Source organism: Pituophis catenifer, unplaced genomic scaffold (assembly GCF_029215685.1).
Source record: "Pituophis catenifer annectens isolate HBS135680 unplaced genomic scaffold, rPitCat1.0.hap2 SCAF_2, whole genome shotgun sequence".
In the NCBI taxonomy this organism is placed as follows: domain Eukaryota; kingdom Metazoa; phylum Chordata; class Lepidosauria; order Squamata; family Colubridae; genus Pituophis; species Pituophis catenifer.
In genome coordinates, this window is record NW_027256882.1 from 260,043,982 (window position 1) to 260,060,319 (window position 16,338).

A 16,338-nucleotide genomic window follows, 5' to 3' on the forward strand; every position below is an offset into this window, starting at 1 on the left:
CATCAATTCTGTAAGTACTATTTGGGGCTCAGAGTGTTCCCCTTATACTCCTGCTTTGAGGTTGTTGTTTTCAACTACCATAATGAAATTTCAGTATATTTCAAGTGGTCTGACTCCATTTACCATCAAGCTGCGGCCAAAACAAATTTTGTTGGGTGCTCTTGAATTCTAATAGGTACGTGTCACAGCACGAAAGAGTAGAATGCAAAGATCCCAAACTTAATATTATTATTTTTTAAAATGCATTTAATTTTTTGAAGGGAAAGCTTTCCAAGTAGGATTAGCAGCTCTGCTAATCTACTGTTCTGCAACTACTACTACAGCCTGACTTCTAATAACCATTGGAGAGGTCAATCCTGCCAGGCTCAGCAGGCTGTCTCATTATTTAAGGCTAAAACGGGATGGAGGGGGGGGAATTATCGCTAAAATTACCCAACCCAATCACGGTGCATTAAATGGGCCACAAAAAAGCAAGAGGGTCAATGCAGGAGTTTTAACGAACGAGGACCCAGCTTCGCCCTGCAGCCTTTAACCACCATCGGGGTGGCACCGTATGCTGAGCAGTGGCGTCAGGCGTTAGAAAATGCTTTTTCACCTCCTCGGCGGAGCCGCTGCTCTGCAAAGATGCCACCGGCGGGAAGAATTTACTTAACACGGGCTGGTCCCGAGACCGGTCACCGGGGTTAGGCCGCCTCCTCCTTCGCCCAGGCAGCATCGCAGACTTGGTGCAAGAGCAGAGATATTAAGAAAGTAGCCACCGCCTGCGATGAGCCGCTTGAGACGAGCCGCGCAGGTCGCCGGCGGAGCTCTAGGAAGACCCGTCTGCCGGCGGCTTCCCGGGCTCTTCCTTCCCGCGACGGATGAAGCGCGGGCGTCGTTAGGTCAGAGAAGCGCTCCGACTTCGCCAGTCAGCGAAACCGACCCCACCATCATGGCTGCCAAGACCACCCGCCCTTCTCTCCGCGCGGGAGACGCGTCTCTCTGCGCATGCTCCGCGGGTTCCTTTGCTCAGAAGTCTAGCGAGAAAAGGGGTTCGCCTAGTTGCTGCGGCGAAAAAAGAACGATGGTAGAATCTCTGTACTCGATCGTTGCTGTGTGCAACAACATGGGCATTGGAAAAGACGGAAAGCTTCCTTGGCCTCCGCTCAGGTACAGTCCGGCTTCTTTTCTTTCATCCCGCGCTTTACCGCGAAAGAGAAAAACCACAACTCCCAGTGTGCATTGCTTGCCTTGCAATGGAAGTTGCATTGAATTATTTCTCTGAATGGGTGTGGTGTAGCTTGGGAGTTGTAGTTAATACGACCAGACTTTTTTTTTTTAACCCAGAGGCTAGCAGATATTTTTTAGAGCAAGTTTTTTCTTCAGTGAACTCTTAACAATAGTGTATTGTTGAATGTATTTTCCCTCTGCCAGTCCTTAACCAGCACTACTGCGAAGCTGGGTATGTGGAGCATCTGCCCTTTTCATCTGAACCAATTTTCAACGAACAGCATTATTTTTCCACCAGCCAAATAATTAGAAAGTGCTTGAAATCCTCTTACTTTTCAAAGCTCGATACTCCAGTTCTGGACAAAAGCTTGAAGCAAGAGATAAAATGTCTCCCTACCCACCCTCAGGCAGAAATCACCCAGTTAAATAATGTTTCAGCAGATCACTGACCTTTGGGACGGCAAACTTACACATTGCGTTAAGTGGATAAAGGGCATGTTTCTGGGTGGGGTGTGTTCTGTGTTGTCCCTCGGGATATACAGGTAGTTGTCAACTTACAACAACAATTGAGCCCAACATTTATGTTGTTAAGAGAGAAATGTAAGTATTTGCCCCATTTTACGAGTTTTCTCACCACATTTATTAAGTGAAACACTCCAGTTTTTAAATTGTTAAATTGCACGTTAAGTGAATCCGGTTTCCCCATTGACTTTGCTTGTCAGAAGGTTGCAAAAGGATATCATATGATTCTGGGACACTGCAACCGGCCTAAATGCAAAAGTCAAAAGCATCTGAATGTAAATCACGTGTAATGGTCGTAAGTCACTAAATGAACTGTTGAAAGTCAAGGACTACCTGTACTGTCTGAAGGAGTAGAACTGAACATTGTAAATAAGAGAATTGCAATGTAGAGACACTGTAAAAATTAAAATTGGTCTGTGTGAATTAAGTGCATTACTATTCCTTTGTGGTTTGATACCTTGACGTAAGAGCAGAACCAAAGAACATTAAGGGAGTTTAGATCTTAACATTTCATGGAGTTTTTCTATTATCTAGACAGGCATCCTGGATTTGGAAAAATATTTTATGGGACTGGGGGGCGGAGGTTGGGTGTGCGCGTGCACGCACACTTGCTTGATTAAACCATTGCACATGATTCAAATAAGTGTCCAGGTCTTGAGACTAATGATAGAGAGTGCTCATGAAAGTTACATAATCACAAAATGTGTTTTTGTTTTTCTACAGGAATGAGTATAAGCATTTTCAGAAAATGACAATGACAACTAAAGAAGAAGGTAATAGTGGCTAATTTTTCCTGGATTGGGTAATGGCTGTCATTGTTTAGAACAGAGGTAGGGAACTGTGGCATCTTTATGACTGCAGGCCAGATGCATCACATGCAGGCCACGCCCACCCCGGCTCCATAAAGGCAAAATACATTGCGATATATCATGATACGTCACATGATGCAATCGAGTATGACACCCCTGACCTAGAGAATAAGGAACCACCTAGCTCTTATGTAATTCTTTCGACTAGAGGCTACACGACTAAGTGCACTTTGTGTTCATTTCTATCCTTATTAATGTAAGAATCAATTCATCAGTCCATGTGATAATAGGATATTAGAACTGTCAGTCATGCAGAGACTTGCCCCAATTTATATTCTGGAGAGAAGGAATAGAGGAGAAAGGTTGCTGGGACTAGATTGCATCAGAAGAGAAAGAAGTTTAGGAGACGCTGTTGGAAGGACATGTCTCTTCCACCATTTTACAACAAAATAATTTTCAAATCAGGAAAGGATTTTGTGTCAGCAATAAAAACCAATAGAACGATTAGGAAACAATCCCCACACCAGACAAAGAACACCACAGTATCATAACAAAATCAATAAAAAATGTAAAATCCAACAATTAGCCAGAAAATAGACTATAAAATATAAAGATGGCTATTTCATACAGAACTTTACATTTTCTTGATACATTTGCAATCCAAATTCCCTAATTTTTTGTGCTGTGTGTCAGGAATCACAAATGCACAGATATTTTTTTTAAAAAAATGGGAATCGCCCTTCATCAGAGGCCATCCAAATTTTACTTTCTTCTCTAGCTGAGCTTCTCGCAGTGAGCCACTGATACCAAGAGCTTTTCTCCAAAGTTTTGAAAAGTGTAACAGTATTGCTTGAAAAGGTTGACTAAATATACCACACTATAACCACTAGGTGTCACTACATAATCACATTAAATATATTTTCATTTTACAGGAAAGCAAAATGTGGTCATAATGGGTAGGAAGACTTGGTTCTCCATCCCTGAGAAACATCGTCCTTTAAAAAACAGAATTAATATAGTACTTAGTAAAGAACTGAAGTAAGTACCAATGTTGATTTTTTTTCCAGCTACAATGAGTAAACTGATTGTTGAGAGTGATATTAACATGGTAGCACACCAACTTTTAAATAATTATATTTGATTAAGTATCATTTACTTGTTCAGAAATACATACAGCCATTCTGTCACAGAATTGTTTAGCAGCAATAATTTCTTTTCATTTTAATGTGAGATATTCATGGATATTCCACTTTCACATATCTTTGATTTCCTGAACAGATTGCAAAGAACTTGGTTTTTTAGTTAGTATCCCCAATAAATATATGTTAATTTTATTGCATTAATAATACATATAGATTTCATTAAGATTGGTTTTTAGCCCAATAATATATGTATTATTTCTTTGAGTTTTAAAAACAGTTTGTATAATCTGGAGAAACCCCACATTAATATATCAGCAGATTGTTATGATTAAGTTACTTGCTATTCCAAATCAAAGTGCCTACCCTCTTCACTATAACTTCTAAATCTATTGCCGAAGTGCGGTAATTCAATTAGGGTTCCTAAAGCAGATATGTGTTTGACATAAATTCATATATTTCATTCCAAAGGCACAAAAACAACATATTAAACCTAAAAAATATTCACCTTAATTTTAAATAAATAAATAAATAAATAAATTTGGAATTCAAGTTTAATTAATGTTGATGTTGCTATCAATTTTAGGAGTTTATTATATTTAATGTATATTTCCAAGCATTTTGAAGGATTATACTGGCTTGTTTAATTTATTTATTATTTATTTATTATTATTTATTTATTTATTATTGTTTAATTTATTTAATTAATTTGTTTTAAAGTTTTAATATTTTAACTTTATTGCATTAAAATTGAATACTGCTTGACTTTCATGGATGAGCAGTATTTTAACTAACTTAAATTTGAAAAAAAACTTAGTCACCTAGGCAGGAATGGATAGAGTAGAGCAGGGATCTCCAACCTCTGGGCTGGAGGCCACAAGTGGCCGTGAGCTGTTTGCAACTGGGCTGCGGAAAGGGCAGGCAAGCATGCATGTACATACCCTCTGCCGCCCCCACCAGTCCACAAAGCTGGAAAGGTTGGTGAACACTGGAGTAGAGTATTCTAGACAGTGAGTATGCCCTCTGCTGGTTTGATTGGGAGAGCAAATTTTACATGAATCAGATGCATTTACAGATACATGAAACCTATCTTAGAAGCAAAAAAAACCAAAACGCAACCTTCTACGAAGTGAACTTTCTTAAGAATTATTTTTTTGATGCTTGGCTACTATGTGTTTTATTTTTTTTATTGGATGCATTTTTTCTTTTATTGTAAACTATCTAGTATACATACAGTATGTGAGATGAGTGGTTATATAAATAAGAATAAATAAATATATAAATTTACACAAGAAGACTAAAATCCTTTTATGTGATGTTGGAAGTAAAAATAAGAGATAGCCAGTTCTTCTGTCCCAAGAACAGACTCTGCATTCAATAATCAATTATTTCTAAAAGCTGCTTTTAATATTTCTACTCATGTGTCAAGATAATTTGTACAGTATTCCCACTTCCACTATTTTTTTAAAAATAGGCAACACTTTCATTTGCTGTTCTTAATTTGTATGTTGCTGATTTGAATACCTTTTATTGAAGAACATAAGAAATGTCCTACTGGATCGTCCTACTGGCCCATCTAGTCTAGCAATCTGTTCTCACAGTGCCAACCAACTGTACAAGGAAGCCCTCTATTGTCCCAAGTTAGCCTTCAGAGGCAATCTTGCTACCATCAAGGCTAATAGCTGTTGATTCCCATGACTTCCATTAATTGCTCCAACCCTTTTTTGAGACCAACCTGGCTGGTAGCCAGCACCACATGTAATTTTAAATATAGTGAAGAAGGCAGTAGATAGTCTGTACAGTGAACAAACAAGCCGTCAGGTCCTGCTGGATACTTGATGAGGCTCAATTGCCTCATGAGGGTCTTGGTTAAATACCGTCTGAGGCAATACAACAAACTTGCAAGAAGCAGCTGCCATTGTTTCTGAGGCGTCCGCTATTTCTTTTCTCTGAGTGGATTCTTGTTGTGCACTGAAACGGATCAAAACAGGGAGCTGAAACTCCTCCTTTGGCTCTCTTTTGTTAGGTAGCACAAGAGCAAGGTTTTGGCTGGTTCCTTTGTTCCGAAGGACCACAGGCAGTGCCTTATCCTGCTGCTTTTTGCCTTTTGTAATAGCAGTGAGTGTCCCAACAATGATATGCTTCCCAAGCAGATAGGACTGCCCTGTGGACCTGTGATTAGCTACTGTCCCTGCCTCTGCCTCTACAGTTTCTCTCTTGGAGCAGTCCTGTAAAAAAAATAGATCATTGCGTTAGGGCCTAGAAATTCTCCCCACATACTGTTGCCTGGAACCAGCCTTGTCTTTTCTCTCTCAGCCTGCAACATAAAAGAGTGGATTTGCTTCCTGGCCATCCCTCATATTCCAACGGCCAATAAAGGAGACTTCCACCTCATGGCTCTGCTGTTTTCACCATATAAAATGGTGACAACAACATGAGTCTCAGTCTAACCCAATAATAACACTCCAAATTCAGGGACCATACCTCAAAAATTAGGAACCATGGCAGAACTCTTTCATTTAAGCAGTTTTGTGGGGGGAAGGGGAGAGGAAAAGCTGATACCTAAACAAAGCACATGATATACCTTCCTCTTCAGTTGCCCTTAATATCTGGAATACAACATCTCTTCAGTAAAATATTGAACTATATTCAGCTGAAGTCAATGCATGCATCTGAAAGGAGAGGTTTCCTCCATGGAACATAATGAAGTCTTGAGCCTTGCCTTTAATCTTTTCCTGTTAGTCCCAAAGGTGCTTTTTCAAGAGGCAACTGGATTTCCTTGTTTTTTTTTTAAGACATTTCACTTCTCATCCAAGAAGTTTCTTCAGTTCTGACTGGATACACCCAAGGATAAAACATCCAGACACAAACTGAGCAATATGGTATATGCTGTACAATGCAGTGAGACATTGTACATACTGTACAATGCAGTGAGATCTGTACGTTGGGAAACAAAACAGCCACCTCAAAAACACATGGCACAACATTTGTTTGCTTGTTTGTTTGTTTGTTTGTTTGTTTGTTCAACTTGTATGCCGCCTTTCTCCAAAGACTCAAGGTGGCTTACAATGCATTTAAAAACCACATATAAAAACATTAAAAATTAAAACATTAAAAACAATTAAAACCCATTCACACCATTCATGGCCGGATCTCGCCAGATCGCAACAGTGAGATCAACGGCCCCAGGCCTGCCAGAAAAGCCAGGTCTTCACCGCTTAGGGTTGGGATGGTCCGGATCTCAGGAGGTAACTGGTTCCAGAGAGCTGGGGAAGCCACCGAGAAGGCCCTCCCCCGCGGGCCCGCCAGCCGGCATTGTTTAGCTGATGGGACCCGGAGGAGACTAACTCTGTGGGATTTTACCGGTCACTGGGAGCTATGCGGTAGAAGGTGGTCTCGAAGATAACCTGGCCCTGAGCCATGTAGGGCTTTAAAGGTAATAACCAACACCTTGAATTGTGACCAGAGACCAACAGGGAGCCAGTGCAGCTCGCGGAGAATTGGTGTAATGTGGGTGTATCTAGGTGCACCCACGACAGCTCGTGCGGCTGCGTTCTGGACCAACTATAGTCTCCGAACACTTTTCAAGGGTAGTCCCATGTAGAGCGTGTTGCAATAATCTAACCGTGAGGTGACAAAGGCATGAGTGACTGTGAGGAGAGCCTCCTGATCCAAGTAGGAAAACAAACCCATCAGGACAAGGTGCAGAAGTCCATCTGCATTTAAAAGACAAAGGCTACTCTTTTGGAGACAGCAAAGCTCACATTTTGGACAGAGAGGACTCTGGTTTGAAAGAGGGGTCAAAAAGGGCATCTATGTCAAAACTGAACAGCCCTCTCTCAACAGAGGGGGATGGATATGACATCATCTATCTCCTTTCTACAACACAGTCTTTTCAGCAATTCCAAGAGGGCTCCACACCAATTTGCACTACTCAGGTGACCCTGAGGATACAGATAAAGCTCCAGTTGGCCTCAGCGACACTCTAAAAGAAAGCAAATACCAGCTGTCTGCAAGGAATATAAATCCATTCCGCACCATCCAGTCAGAGTTGAAGAAGCTTCTTGGATAAGAAGTGAATTGTCTTCAAAGAAAAACAAAGTCCAGTTGCCTTTTGAAAAAGCACCTTTGGGATAACCATGACCTGGATGAATCTCCATAGACTTTTTCTGATAGGTTTGTCTTTTGGTGGCCAGAAAGATGCTTCAAAGTAAGTCCAACTACTATGTTATGCTACATCTATGCCCCCAATGTCCTTGGATTTTCATTGGTATCATGTGTTTATGCTTTAAGGGATGTTCCTGAAGGAGCCCATTATTTGGCTAAAAGTCTGGAAGAAGCCCTAGATCATCTTGAAACACCAGAGATGAAAAGAAAGGTAGACAAGATTTGGATAGTTGGAGGAAGTTCACTATATAAGGTATAATTTAACATCTTTAAATAATCTAATAATCAGAGATTAACTTTTTGGTTGATTTGGATGATTAGTTGTTTTATAACAGTTCTCAGGTTTCACAGAATATGTGCATTTTCCCCCTTATCTTCCTTTTCAACTTAATAAAGTTAAATCAATTTGGATAAAATTCATAATGGTGATACAAAAAAAATCAAATCATCATTATTGAATTGTAAAAGACATAAAGGTCAGTAAGATAAATTAATACAATTTAAACGCTGCAACTGATCCAGTGTTACAATTTGATTAAAATATTGCTGCAATAAATGGTTCCATTTTATAAATATTCTAATTCTATTTACTGATTCTGTTATTTACCTGAATTATATGAAGTGCATGAAAATCATCAAATATAATGATGTCAAGAGCCCACTCTTTTCATTTTTGCTTTTTTCATTTTGAGTCATGGCAATCTAGTTATTACAAATCCTTTATTAGTTTGGAATATTATATCCTTAATATAACAAATAAAATCATAATTGGTAACAAAATATTGTTATATGATGACTTCTATTAAATCTAAATATTTTGTTCATATCTAATTTAGCATTCTCAGAATATTGTTTATGGTTTATTGATATGCATCCTTAATATTTTAAGCTTTCTTTCAAACTGATTACATGTATTTTGTAAATATATATTTTTATATATATATAAAAGTTTCACTAAGATCAATAAAATGTTTCCAAATATTCATATCTAAGCTAAAGCCCTTTGGAACATCTTACTCTCTAAGATAAGGTCTGTCCCCCTCCTCCCTCCTTCCTGCTTTCTACTCTTCACCCGTCCATCTTTTCGTTACCATATTGATGTATTCTTATGTTCTTTTTCACTGTTTATTTTATTGTTCTAGTATTATACTTCTGTTTACACCCTTTTCCTTTCTTCCTTTTTAATAGTTGTAAGCCGCCTAGAGTAGCTAAACAGGCAGCAAATAAATTTAACAAATAAGTAATAACAAACGTCTATGAAGATTCTCAGTAATCCAGGTCATGGTTGTCCGAAAAAGGCTTTTTCAAAAGACAACTGAACATGTTTTTTTCTTGAAGACGTTTCACTTCTCACTCAAGAAGCTTCTTCAACTGAGGAAGCTTCTTGGATGGGAAGCAAAACATCTTCAAGGAAAAAAATGAAGTCCAGTTTTCTTTTGAAAAAAGCACTTTTGGGATAAGTAATAATAAATAATAAATAACTAAACACCAAAGAAATTCAAAATTATATTTTTAAAAAAACTACTTTTAACTGGACTTTTAATGGGACTGGAATTTTGGTCACTAAGCAATGGAATCATTAAGTAAGTCATTATGTGATCAAACCCAATTTTAAATTTACACATTCAGTGTCAATGCTATCATGCCTTCTCTGGCTGCACATGTCATCCAAGAAGGACAGTGATGTAATTTGTAAATGATTTCATTCCTTAGGGCACCCTGTTAATTTCCTCAAGATTCATAGGCTCAAAAGAATCCCAAGTGATCTTACTAGTTGTTATCTTGGTTATCTCATAAGGTTTTGCCCATTTGGCCTCCAGCTCAGAGTGAATATGAGTGATTTTGCCTTAAAGTGTGTTTCAAATTGTTTTCAAACACCAGCAGATAATATTTTCAGATGGCGAACGTCAATTCACCTAAGGAAATGTTTATTGTGATTTCAATGTGTGACTTTTTGCTAGCTTTCCCTTTGACTTTGCTTATTGGAAGCCAGCAGGAAATTTCAAATCTCCCACATATGAGATTCTTGCTTAATGACCTGTCATCTTTTCTTAAGAAGGCAACAGGGACTGCCAGGATTGCTGTCACTAAGGGATGCAATCATGTGACATCGTGCTTTGTGATGGAAATTCCAGGCCACATTACTATTGTTAAGTGAAGACTACCGTAGGTTTTCTGAAAAATAGGCTCTATAGAGTATGCCCAACCTTTTGGCTTGCCTGGCTGCATTAAGTAAAAGAAATTGTTTTGGGCCACATATAAAATATATAACTACCCTGTTTCCCCGAAAATAAGACATCCCCTGATAATAAGGCTAATCGGGCTTTTGACCGCATGTGCTAAAATAAGCTTTCCCCCGAAAATAAGCCCTCCCCGAAAATATTAATGCAGAGCTGGAAATTAGGTAAGACAGCAAGAGGAGCCCCATCTTGCGCCACGAACCGCAAAATAATAAGACTTTCCCAAAAATAAGGCCAAGTGCTTATTTCAGGGTTCAAAAAAATATAAGACAGGGTCTTATTTTCGGGAAAACATGGTATGACTAAAAATCACATAATGTTAAAAGTTTACTATCTTGTGGGGTCACATTACTAGCTGTCCAGGGCTGCATTTGGCCTGTGGGCCATGGGTTGGACATGCCTGCTCTATGTCATGAATGGGAAGTATTAAAAATGAATTACTCATGGATATTATTTGTTGATAATGGGATATGAATACATTTATTTGATGTAATCCAATTTTCAATAGAGATTTGTTTTTGAAAATTTTCACTTAATAAAATTGCAGAAAATGTTTAGGAAAACCATTGCTAGGTTAGCTTGCAGCAGAAATTTTCACCCAAGTTACATTTATTTAAATATAATCTCACCAATTTCTAAATCTCTAGCTGTAAAATGTTATTTGGGTTGAAAATACATATGTACATACAGTTTCAATGTGGATTATCATTTAGATCTTTCATTTAGTATGACTTGAAAATACATAGATTGTATTTACTACCGCACCACCTATTTCAGTCAGCTTGTGAAAATATCCATTTACTTTTTATGCAGCCTTTACAAATTTTATATGCAGAAAGGCAAAAAGCTAAAGGTTTAAATGACCTGGTTCAAAACTGCTGAATAGATTTTTCTGAGCAGAAATTCATGAACAGCTGTCAGTGGCAAATAATTAGTCAAGTTTATTTTATACTCCAAGAGAGAACTTCACCTGACTCATTTTGATTAATGCATTGTGCAAAGTGTTACTCATTTGTAAGGAGAACAAGAGATGTGATATTTAACTTATCAGTTAGTGAATAATGAGAAATGAAGGTCTTTTGTTACCCGTGCTAACAAAATACGTTACTCCTCATCTAAAAAGCAGTTTTTAAGTCGTCAAAAAACATATTTTTCTCTTTCTGTTTATGGCTTTAGACCTTTTCCTCCATATTTTCATGTAATTAATATAATAAATCTCAAACACATGATGGATTTCTTTTTTGTGACAAAATAGTTTACTCCCTGCTGTATTGCAGAAAGCATTTTTACTAGGCTATACATTGAATAGAACCTTAAAGCCAGAATCTGTAGGAATTATGGGAGAAGTGTTATAAATTTGAGCAAAGAAGCAAAAATCTAAATATTTAACAATATGGTTGTAATTATTAGTTTGAGTCAATACCAAGATGTAATGTTTTTGTTTTGTTTACATTTATGTACCAACAATATCTAGATAGTTTTTATCACTTATCCATGTAAATTAGTACTGAGAATGTTGTTTTTAATCCATAAGTAAATACTAAAGACTTATTAATAGTTTCTTAATAATTTATACAAAATTACTTGTAAATGTTAAAATGTTATATTAAAACTAAATCAGTAATATATTTACAAGATAGATAAATCCTAATGATAGCTTTGCTTAAATAAAGGAATCCTTTTTCTAAAATGATTTGTATAAATTTAGAGCAATTACATTGGAGATTTGAATATATAAACAAATATTTCCATTCTATAAAATGTTTTGTATGATAATGCATCCAGCAGTAGCTGTATCTTTCTGCTGCTGGACAAAAGAAACAAGGATCAAAGAATTAAAGTTTTAGCCAAAATGCTGGTGATCTCAGGTTTTTCACCCAACAGAGTCAAAAGTCGTATTTTGCCTTGACCTCATTTTCAAGAGAGGAATGTTGAGGACTGGGATATTGCAGTAAACCACAGCAATTCCACCTCAATTCCCAGGTAGCGCCTCCAATATCCACGCTGGCTAGAATTGTAGAATTTTGTGCCATCAGGTTAGGAAAAGCTAATCAACACATAGCTGAGGTAAATAACCAAGATATGAGTCTTGTTCAATTGTGTTATATAAACTATATAAACTATATGTGTCTTTATTCCTAAAAGCATTTATCAGTTAGATGGCCCTACCATATATTATTGAATTAAGCAAATTTTCTGGATTTGCATAGATTGTAAACCAACCAAGTATATTAAAGTGTCATAGTATTGCTCAGTTTTAGAAGAATGTAATGAGAATATTAGTGAATCCTAGGCCTGTGATTGTGAACCTATGGCATGCATGCCAGAGGTGGCACGCAGAGCCCGCTCTGTGGGCACGCGCACCAGCCACTTGGTCTTCAGTTTCCAACATGCGCATGCACGCTGGCCAGCTGGTCTTCAGGTTTCCGGCGGTCCGGCGTACACGCATGTGCGTGCACCTGTTCCAATTTGGGCACGTTGCCGAAAAGGTTCGCCATCACTGTCCTAGGCAAATTTTATTTGATACTTTTTCTTGGATAGTAAATGATAGAACAGTAGCCAGTGAAAATGTTTTTCTTCTTTTTCACCTGAAGACATTTATAATTAGAACAGTCATGTTCCCTGTAAGTGCTTACGCTTAAAAAATTGGATTAGATCTGCATGAACTGGCATTTGTCAAAGCTGTAGTTAATAATGCATTAAGTGAATTTTCTTCAGATTAACTGTTCAGTGGAAGAAAAGCAGGAAAGTGAGCTATATGATCTGCTAATTTTCATACTATTTTACAAGAAATGTTTCCCTTTGCATCTAGAAACTAAAGAAAATCACTGATCAAAAGACACATTGTTTCAAAATGCTTTACTTCTATCACAATAAAGGAGAATATTTGTAGCTCAGGGCTGATATGAGTTTTCCTTTGCACTCTCTGAGCTCTGTTGTTTTCTAGCACTGATGATGTTACCTAGTTTGGTTATAAAACCTCTGCAAGGAAACAACCAAGGTCAGAGAGCACCAAGGAACCCTCCTACAAAATAAACTCTTGATAGGATATCAGTCTGCAAGAATATATTATCAAGTCACGAAAACATTTTCTACTTTATATTAATGTACTTCCTGCCCATGCTAACTCATGGTTCCCTTTAATCATTGTTTTCTCAATTAACCAATTTGCCTAAATGTCCATTCTTTTTTTTTTTTTCATGTTTTATTTACTTTATTTGAATAACATATAAAAATTCCATTTCAATCAAACATTTGTCTGGGTACAGTTGTTTTTAGGCAATTGTAATTAAAATGTTTACAATAACATCCCAATAACGTTGATACAATAATAACAATAATATTTTGTTTGTCTATTTTATCAAATTTCTGTCTTAACATTTATCCTTTTTATATCCATTCTGAGCTACAAACTAGCCAACTACACTTTAGTGTACTCTAATATGAAGACCCAGCCATATAATACAAAATATGGAGGAAATCTTTGTACTAGTGAGCTGGTAATAAACAAAGAGGTTTTTTTTTCTGTCCTGTTGTGACTTCCACATACAACTACCTAACTAATGGTAGGATGGGCAGTTCTCCTATTCCAGCAAGTTTATTCTTGTGTTTTTAGGAACACATCTTCCCTTTTCATTCTTTGGATATTTAAGTCCAAAATTTATTTTTCTTTAAACTAAACATATTATTAAAACTGCTTACCAAAATAATGCTTTTTTTTTTTTTTAAATTTGATTTATATGCTGCCTCAGACTCAGGGAGGCTTACAATGCGTTAAGCAATAGCCTTCATACTTTTGTATATTTATACAAAGTCAGTTTATTGCCCCCACAAACTGGGTCCTCAATTTACCTACCTTAGAAAAAATGGAAGGCTGAGTCAACCTTGAGCCTGGTGAGATTCGAACTTACAGTAATTGCAGACAGCTGGTGTTAATCACAATGCTATCAGTCTGCTGAGCCACCAGGCCCGTGTTCAGGGAACAAATATTTTTCATGTTGCTAAATAACTAAAACTCATTCACTATGTCTTGCTCTTTTCAAAGGAAGCAATGGAGAGGCCAATCTATCACCAACTGTTTGTGACAAGAATTATGCATGACTTTGAAAGTGATACATTTTTTCCAGAAATTGATCTTAAAAAATACAGACTTCTACCTAAGTAAGTATTATATAAACAAAAATATCTTTTTGTCAATTCCATGTATTTATACTAGCAATATAAAACATTTCATTGATTTATCTCCACTGTAGTAAAACTTGAAGAAATATATTTGGTTTAACAATATAGTATGAATAGAAAATAACATTTCTTGTTACTTTCAATTTAAAAAGTATTTATCCACTAAATTATTATTTGTCTCTCAAGTTATACAGGTATCCCTGTTGATATCCAGGAAGAGAATGGAATTCAGTATAAATTTGAAGTTTATGAAAATATCATCTAGATCTTATTCGATATGAGCAAAATTACCCTGTAGATCTTAATCTATTTGCAGAATTAATCAAGACTTTTGCTTGCATTTTATTCTCTCCAGGAAGAAAAAAAGTGCCTTTGTACTCATCCTTCCCCCCATTTATTGAAGCTATTGTGCAAAAAAAAAAAAAAATTCCACTATAGCAGCTCTATTGAGAATTGCTGCCTCTGCTGTAAGCAAAGAAAGATTTATTTGCAAATATAGCTCAGTTTAGCTGTTGAAAATCAGGAAGAGGAGCATCTGTATTACATATTTCATGCCAGAAAGCAGGTGAAAATCATAATTCTGAAGGTTGTAAGATGTATTTCCGAATTAATGTTAATAATTAAAAAGATGAAGTTTCTCTTCTATTGTTCAATTCTAGCTCTTTCATGTTCATAAATATTTGTACTATTAAATACATTCCATGTTTATTTTTCATTAATAAAATAGTGGATTCTAAAATCCTGCTTTTTGAATGATAAGTCTACTTGTCTAGCTTATATATATATTTATCATATTAAAACATTTGATCTGTTTGTGTCAAGAATAATTTGGAAATTTTCCAAATGTTGTAGTACTGTTCTTTGTATTAATGGTGACAGAAATTGTAGATCAGAAGTTCTGGAAAATTACAAATGCCATACTCCAGATTTATATACCGGTACATAAATATTCATTGCATGTATTTAGGCTAAACACATATTTATGCAGAATTCTGTGACAGTGATCCACATGCATGGAAGATTCACAGATTGCACTAAGCCATGGCTTGCTGAAGAAGGTAGAGCTGGCTAAATTCATACAAAATTAGGCAACCTACGTTAGGACTCAGGGTGCAGATTTGGCTGAATAGATTGTACCATGCTAAATACTATATGAAAATGATCCCTATGTCTGTTTGAGATGCATTGGGACATAGTGTTTCTCAGGACTGAAATACAAAAAATATAAATAATCACCTGTTAGCTCAGTGTTAAGAGTATATATAGAGTAATTTCTGTATTAGTGAGTTGAAAGGGGCACTAAAACATGAGGGGCCTACTTTAACTCTCAGAACACTACCATTTTAAATTGCTTTAGCCCTACTAAACAATAATGTTTCCTTTTTAAATGTGCCATGTTGACTATTAGAGAATCTTCCGAATCCACATAGCAAGATGATGCACAATGCAATAGCTAAGGGAATGCAGCTTCAGAGTACCAAATAGGGCAGGATCAAAGAGCAATAACAGTAAGCATGAGCATCTCACAGAGTTACTATCTGATATCACGCAGCTCCTCCCAGTCCAAGTCATCTGGAATTTTCAAGGGAGAACTGGAATGTTTGTTTGTTTAACAAATGTATATGGCTGCCCAACTTATACATAGGTGACTCCAGGAGGCTTGCAGCATAAATACAGACCCATAAAAAAAACCACCCACCCCCTTCATGGCAGCAGCACTATGTTCTTGATAATGTGCTTAGAGTTTTGTTTTACTGGAAATTTTACCATTTTTTTTTACAGTAGAGTTATGGGTTTTCCTCTGGGTTTCCAAATGCATAGATTTAAAGATCCATGTGAAGGATATTGCATTACTCCAACAACCAACTTTAAAGAAATAAAAAGAGGAGTCAGAGAAATCAAAAATATTCTGGGATTATTTTATTAATCAAATAAAAGTTTAACAAACTGCCCTCAGTCTTCGGAGAAAGGCGGCATATAAATTGAACTAATAAATATATAAATAAACCCCTCCAGTACTCTGACCCTTTGGATTCATATTTGTATTCCATAGTAGAAGCAAAAGAGCAT

At 36.7% G+C, this 16,338-nt stretch overlaps 2 protein-coding genes across 3 annotated transcripts in view; one reads left to right on the forward strand and one right to left on the reverse strand.

Annotated features, from left to right (window-relative positions):
• MSH3 (mutS homolog 3) overlaps positions 1 to 872 on the reverse strand; it is a 47,603-nt gene extending 46,731 nt beyond the window's left edge. The window contains exon 1 of the mRNA XM_070938801.1: positions 596 to 872. Within this exon, the coding sequence (XP_070794902.1) occupies positions 596 to 715 (120 nt within the window). The 5' untranslated portion in view covers positions 716 to 872. The remainder of the gene's footprint in view (positions 1 to 595) is intronic.
• DHFR (dihydrofolate reductase) lies at positions 767 to 14,944 on the forward strand. 2 transcript variants are annotated; one of them, XM_070938799.1, is made up of 6 exons: positions 767 to 1,149; positions 2,455 to 2,504; positions 3,473 to 3,578; positions 7,973 to 8,099; positions 14,132 to 14,247; positions 14,455 to 14,944. In XM_070938799.1, the coding sequence occupies exons 1-6, from the start codon at positions 767 to 769 to the stop codon at positions 14,531 to 14,533; spliced, it is 861 nt and encodes a 286-aa protein (XP_070794900.1). In that variant the 3' UTR covers positions 14,534 to 14,944. The 2 variants fall into 2 exon arrangements, with proteins under 2 accessions (XP_070794900.1, XP_070794901.1); XM_070938800.1 differs by lacking the exon at positions 767 to 1,149 and adding an exon at positions 1,743 to 1,809.
• Positions 14,945 to 16,338: the final 1,394 nt, after the last annotated feature.

Bases quoted from the DNA above. Each gene is read 5' to 3' on its own strand.
- DHFR (XM_070938799.1), top strand. From the start codon at position 767: ATGAGCCGCTTGAGACGAGCCGCGCAGGTCGCCGGCGGAGCTCTAGGA. The intron at 2,505-3,472 runs GTAATAGTGGCT...TTCATTTTACAG, and splicing joins AATGACAACTAAAGAAGAAG to GAAAGCAAAATGTGGTCATA. The intron at 8,100-14,131 runs GTATAATTTAAC...CTCTTTTCAAAG, and splicing joins GAGGAAGTTCACTATATAAG to GAAGCAATGGAGAGGCCAAT.